This window comes from Crocuta crocuta, unplaced genomic scaffold (assembly GCF_008692635.1).
Source record: "Crocuta crocuta isolate KB4526 unplaced genomic scaffold, BGI_CrCroc_1.0 scaffold77, whole genome shotgun sequence".
NCBI classification, from domain to species: Eukaryota; Metazoa; Chordata; class Mammalia; order Carnivora; family Hyaenidae; genus Crocuta; species Crocuta crocuta.
The window spans coordinates 2,687,409-2,693,993 of NW_027532172.1; the positions used below are offsets into that span (position 1 = coordinate 2,687,409).

The 6,585-nt window shown below is 61.5% G+C and overlaps 1 protein-coding gene across 1 annotated transcript in view; it reads left to right on the forward strand.

The window, feature by feature from the left end:
• The first annotated feature begins 67 nt into the window (after positions 1-67).
• The window catches only part of CILP2 (cartilage intermediate layer protein 2), an 8,588-nt gene continuing 2,070 nt past the window's right edge, over positions 68-6,585 (forward strand). Inside the window, 9 exon segments of the mRNA XM_077777096.1 lie at positions 68-131; positions 1,140-1,238; positions 2,208-2,480; positions 3,133-3,288; positions 4,368-4,646; positions 5,030-5,138; positions 5,333-5,490; positions 5,729-6,580; positions 6,583-6,585. The exon segment at positions 6,583-6,585 is cut by the window's right edge and continues 2,070 nt beyond it. Coding sequence (XP_077633222.1) covers positions 68-131; positions 1,140-1,238; positions 2,208-2,480; positions 3,133-3,288; positions 4,368-4,646; positions 5,030-5,138; positions 5,333-5,490; positions 5,729-6,580; positions 6,583-6,585 — 1,993 coding nt within the window.

The window sequence follows — 6,585 nt, forward strand, 5'->3', positions numbered from 1 at the left end:
ACCCGCGGGAGTCAGATCCGAGCGCGCCGCGGAGCCCGGACCCTCCCTCGGACTCTCGGACCCGACCATGGCGTCATTGCCGCCACTGCTCTGCCTCTTTGTCGCCGCCGCGCACCTGGCGGGGGCTCGAGGTGAGGCGCCCCATGACCCCAGCCCAGACCCCCAGGCCTGGCACGCAGCCGCTCCCAGAGAGAGAACCAAGGGACCCCCTCTTCCTCAGACCTGGGTACCCCTTCGTCAGCCCGGGAGTGGAGTGAAGGGGCGTCGGGGATATGGATCCTTGGGACCAACAACGGGGTCGGGGGAGAGAAGGGAGGAAACTTCTCTGTTCTCTTACCTCCTCAAAGAGAGGCAGGGGAACTCCGAGTATCCATACGAACTTTAGGCTCCTTTAGGTTCCTGGGGACCGCGGGGGGCCTGTCTCACCCCCAGCATTTGGACTCCGAAGCATTGGGTCTTGATCCAGGATTAAGGGGTCAAAGCCGTCCGCTATCACACAACTCATCCTCTTCCACAAACACGCCATTCAGAAAACTTCCCGTCTCTGGAGCACTCAGTGGAGCAGGGCACTGGATCCATTTCTCAGATGAGGAGACTGAGACACAGACAGAGAAGGGACTTGTCTGAGGTCACTGTCCAGCCTGGCTATCTTAGAGAACTCAAGGTCAGAGAAGCCAGGCTAGACTTCAAAGACCTCCCAATGGCAGATTGGGTCCCAAGTGCAGGGATGGAGGGTACACAGAGGGAGGGACTTCCACCCCACAAATGGATGAGGAATGCAGCTCCACCTGAGGCCAGAGGCAGAGCCAACTAAACTCGTGGCCACTGAGCGCACTCAGGGGGGCAGCGGGGTCAGAGCAGACACAAAGACTCCCCCAGTCCATGGCATCCTGGCCAGGGCAGAGGGAGGGATGGGGCTGCAGGAGATTGGGGGGAAGGGTGATAGGGAGGTTTCCTGGAGGGGAGGGGGATTCCTGCATGTCTTGGGGTCAGCCAGAGAGATGGTTCTGGCTTCGGAAACCCTCAATTCCCCTCCCCCCCCAAGAAATGGGGATGATCATGACAGCACCTTGTATACAAGCAGCCCACAGAAGTCCCCATCAGCATGCTTCCTTCCCTCCATTCCTCATCCCTTCCAGTCACTACCCCCCCTGAGGAGCCCACAGCAACTGCCTGGGGCTTTGAAGGTCCATCTCTGCGCCCTGGACAGCCCTCGCCAGCCCTGGAGGATTGGGAAGGTGAGTCATCCTGGGTCCAAGTCTTGGCTCTGCTGTGGACTCACTATGTGAGCTCTGGTTGGTGTGGTCATGTAAGGAGGGGACAAAGGGGTGAAGGGCCAGTAACCTCCTGGTCCCTGGACATGGCAGCCCCTGGCATAGGTGCCCCAAGTCTAAGTTTTAGGAGCAGAGGGGTGAGAGTCCAGAGCCTGTTTGTCAAGGAGGAAACCAATGTAGGGTGGGAGTGGGTGCTTCCCCCCTGCTACTGGAAGCATCATGCAGGGCGCTTCTAGTAGATTCCAGACCTGTGGTTCTGGAACCTGGGTCTCTAGTTTCCTAGCTGGGAAAGTCAGGAAAGGAGCGAGCACCGCCTGCACAGGTGGGGTGGGGTGGGGCCAGTGAGTTGATGGAGCAGAAGCTGACTTCGGGGAGGCCAGATCGTTCCCACCTGTGGCTTCCATGAAACAGGTTACCTGGCGGGTTCAGCTACACAGTGAGCAAGGGCCCAGCTGACTCTAACCAAGAGGGGCCAGGCCACGGAAAGCCACAGCTAGGGCTGTTCTCTGGTCTCCTCCTGCTGCCTTCGTGTCTCCTCACACCTCAGGGGTTCTGAATTCTGAGGTGCAGGGCAGGCTTAATTCTAAGGCTGGGGGCTGCTGAGACAGTGTCAAGATGTCAGTGTGGCAAATGTCAACCTGTACTGATGGGCCAGCTCAAGTACTGGGCAGCAGAACTGGGGCTGGTGCTAGGGGAGGCCAACCTCCCATGATCCCTTTATAGCTTCTTGTGCCCTAGAAGACCGTGGATCTGGGCGGGTCAAGGGCGGGCTGGGTTAGCCCGTGCTCACTGGGAGTGGGGTGGCCGTCTTAGACAGCAGATAAGGCTGTTACCTCAGAGATGAGGGTGGGCAGGCCGCTTCCTGGGCCCCTGCATGCACTGATGAGGCCCGACAGGCTGCGGCCCGGGTCCCAGAGCGTGCGGTGCCCGCAGAGGCCAGCCAGTGGACGTCCTGGTTCAACGTGGACCATCCCGGCGGCGACGGCGACTTCGAGAGCCTGGCTGCCATCCGCTTCTATTACGGGCCAGCGCGCGTGTGCCCGCGGCCGCTGGCGCTGGAGGCGCGCACCACGGACTGGGCTCTGCCATCCACTGTAGGCGAGCGTGTGCACTTGAACCCCACGCGAGGTTTCTGGTGCCTCAACCGCGAGCAGCCCCGCGGCCGCCGCTGCTCCAACTACCACGTGCGCTTCCGCTGTCCGCTTGGTGAGGGCGGGGCCCAGTGAGGGGCGGGGACCGTATAGGAAAGGGCGGGGCTGGGGAGAGGGCGGGATCCATATTAGTCATGCAGAGGAGAGCGTGGGGATTGGCTAGGATGGGTCAGAGGTGGGTGGAGCTTGAATGGGTGGTACTGGGGTAAGGGGGCCGTGTGGATGCAGGCGCGGTTAGAAAGAACCGGGCTCCTTCAGCAAGGTCCAAGGATTGGGCTGGATCAGATAGGGGCGGGGGTTTGGAAAGGAGGGGCTGGGAATAGGGGCCAAGGTCGGGAACAAGAAAGACCCCCCCCCCCAGGAGCTAGTCTCCTTCCTACTGCCCTTAGTTGCTCATCTGTAACAGCTCCGTTCTTTGGAAGCGTGTTTTGACCCCAAATGTATGAGGGACGCAAGAAGAACAGCAGGGCTAACCCTGGGGAGCTTATCTGGGGTTGGGGGAAATGGGGCGGTACCTCAACTGCACATTCGACAGGTGCGCCTGGGAGACAACTGATGGGCAGAACCTCTCTCTGGGGGTACCCATCCTCCTCGGAAGCAGTTAGCGGGGGGCGTCCTCCAGTCCTACATGGTTACTAGATTTCCAGGAGGCACAGTCCCTGGCGTGGGCCGCCGTCTCACTTTCCCCCTCTCCGCCCTTACCTCAGAGGCCACGTGGGGCGCGTGGGGCCCGTGGGGTCCCTGTTCAGGAAGCTGCGGGCCAGGCCGTCGCCTGCGCCGCCGCCGCTGCCCAAGCCCGGCTGGCGATGCATGTCCGGGGCGTCCCCTGGAGGCGCAGAAGTGTGTACGCCCTCCATGTCCAGGTAGGAGGGATGGGGCCTGGAAGAAAGTGTTGAGTTAGAGACGGGGCCTGGACGTGAAGGGAGGCGGCCTGTTGAGAAGGGTACCTAGTGGGGAGAGGCAGGTTGGGAATGAGCCAGGTGGGGGGTGGGGCTGGAATGGAAGAGGCGGGTCCTCGAGGGCCAGAACATGGACCACATGGAGACTGGTCCTTCTTTCCCTTCTGCCCCCCCCCACACCGTCCCCACCCCCACCCCGAGGAGCATTGGTAAATGTGTGTATCTGGAGGGTGGACGCCAAGAAGACCATGTCCAGGCATGGGCAGATCCGAGTGGGCATTACCTTGGGTGCACCACCGAGTGTGTGGATGTCCTGGTGGACATGGACACACTGAAGCCAGCTCATGAGTCGGGGTGCACACGCGTGGCATTCGCAGGCCCCCTCCTCCGCCTCCCACGCCCACGCGGACACGCGCTCACACCCTGGCAGACACCATGCCCAAGCCCTCCCAGGGCCAGACACCAGGCCAGCCAGGAGGCGACTGGAAATTCCGATCCGCCTGGGCTCCACAAACACGGTCTGGAGACTGCGCCCGCAGAGCCCATGGCAGGGTGGGGGAGCACGGTGGCCAATGGGGTAGTGGGATCCCCACCCTACCCTGCCTGGCTCTGCCCTCCCGACGCCTCTGCCCTGACGTTTTCAGTGGAATTTTCCATTTTATGGAGAAACCGCAGGATTGGGAGGGGAGGAGAGGGAGATGTTCTGAGCCCAAGACCCAACCCCTAGCTGGGCCCCCAGCCCCTGCTGGACATTTTCTCTCATGCTGAAAGGAGCCTCTCTGTCCTTTGAGAGTCACCTCTCCTGTCCCCTCCTCCAGGGCATTTTCCTCACTCCTCTGGACCACAGGTCTGCCCCAGTTCTGACTGCTCAACCCCATGTCCCCACTCACAGCAGGGGCTGTTCCAAGCAGGGCCATGCTGAGGCCTCTGAGGGGCACAAGGAGGGGATGTCTAGGCATCTTTGCTGAGTGACTGAGTGGAAGGCCCTCCCCAGGAGGGAGTGAAGAGGCTCCTTTCTTCCTCTGCCTCCCTGTGTCCCCCAGGGTGCAGCTCCAAGACCTGCAAGTGCCCTGACCACACCCTCCTGGGCTCGGTGGTCACCCCATCTGGGCGCCCACTACCAGGAGCCAGGGTCTCCCTGAGAGGCTGGCCTGGCACTGTGGCCTTCACCGATGCCCATGGGACCTTCCGGATGCCTGGAGTGTGTGCCAGCAGCCGGGCCAACGTCAGTGCTCAAATGGATGGCTTCTCTGCAGGCCTGGGCCAGGCCCAGGCCAATGGCTCTAGCTCTGCAGTGGTCACTGTTGTCCTTAATAAGTTAGGTAAGTGCCTCAAGGCAAGGAGGATGAGGAGGCTGAGAAGCTAAGAAGGAAGCTCTGGGTGACTCTTGGGTGGATGTGGTGCAGAATGAGGTCACTGGGGAAGAAATAAGATGTGATACAGCGACTGGAGAAAGCAAAACAAATAAACTATGAGAATTTGGAGAAGGCGCAATGTAGCGAGGTGAGACAGGGACTTTCAGGGGGAAACATCAAAACAGGGCACCATCTTGAGCAGCCATGGGGTGAACTTGAATGGGAAGATCATCAGAAGAGCAGCAGGTGAAACAGGGCATCCCTGGAAGGGAAAGGATGGGGCCCTGCCCTTGAAAGATCTGTGGGGAGGAGCTGGGATGGGGCGGGACCTTTGCCACCTTTGCCCTCAGAGAAGCCCTACCTGGTGAAGCACCCTGAGTCCCGAGTGCGAGAGGCTGGCCAGAATGTGACCTTCTGCTGCAAAGCCTCAGGCACCCCCATGCCCAAGAAATACTCCTGGTGAGTGCCCTACTCCATGCCCAAGGGTCTGGCACCCAGCTTTGCGGTTTGACTGGATTTTCCGTAATATGTGGTGCCTCAGAGACTGGCAGAAAGCTGCTCCTCAACCTCCCTGGGCTGCATGCGGGATGAGGGACAGATGCAGCCCCTTCCCTGTGCTGAGGGCCCCCTGGTGTTGCCCACCTGCCACCCAGGTTCCACAACGGGACCCTGCTGGACCGGCGAGAACACAGGTACGGGGCCCATCTGGAGCTGCGGGCGCTGCGCCCAGACCAGGCAGGCACCTACCACTGCAAAGCATGGAATGATGCGGGCACTGTGCGCTCGGGCACCGCCCGGCTCACCGTGCTTGGTGAGCACCCTCTGCCCCCCAACCTTGAGCATGCCCTGAAACTTGGCTGAGACCTTTCACCAGCGAAAACAACCCCAAATGGAGCCCCAGCTTCAGACTGCTCTCTGACCTTGCTGAGTCTGATCCCAGGCCCCCACTGAGCCCCTGGGTGGAGCCCCTGACCCCAACCCAGGCCCCCAGCCTTGGCTTCAATGGAGCCCTTACTCTGATCTGATCTGATCTGTTTCTTGCCCTGCAGCCCCGGGCCAGCCAGCCTGCAATCCCCAGCCCCAAGAGCATCTGATCAAGCTCCCAGAAGACTGCGGTCAGCCTGGCAGTGGCCCCACCTACTTGGATGTGGGTCTCTGCCCTGGCACCCTCTGCCCCAGCCCCGCAGGCTCCAGCTCCCGGTGTGGGGACTCAGGGTCCCGCTGCTGCTCCGTTCGCCACCTGGAGAGCAGGGAGATCCACTGCTCCAACTACGTCCTCCCGGTCAAAGTGGTGACTGAGTGTGGCTGCCAGAAATGTCTGCCGCCTCGGGGGCTGGTTCGGGGACGCGTGGTGGCTACTGACTCAGGGGAACCCCTGCGCTTTGCCCAGATCCTGCTAGGCCGAGAGCCTATTGGATTCACATCTTACCAGGGTGACTTCACCATTGAGGTGCCACCCTCCACCCAGCGGCTGGTGGTAACTTTCGTGGACCCCAGTGGGGAGTTCATGGACACTGTCAGAGTTCTGCCTTTTGACCTTCGAGGCGGTGGCGTGTACCACGATGTCAAAGCCATGCGGAAGAAAGCCCCTGTCATCTTAGATGCCAGCCAGAGCAACACAATCCCTCTTGGGGAGCTGGAAGAGGAGGCCCCGTTGGGCGAGCTGGTCCTCCCGCCCGGAGCCTTCCGCAGAGCCGATGGTGAACCCTACACCGGGGCTGTGGAGGCCCGGGTGACTTTCGTGGACCCCCGAGATCTCACCTCGGCCGCCGCCGCCCCCAGCGACCTGCGCTTTGTGGACAGTGACGGCGAGCTGGCCCCGCTGCGCACCTACGGCATGTTCGCGGTGGACCTCCGAGCCGCGGGCTCCGCGGAGCAGCTGCAGGCGGGGCCCGTGGCCGTGCCT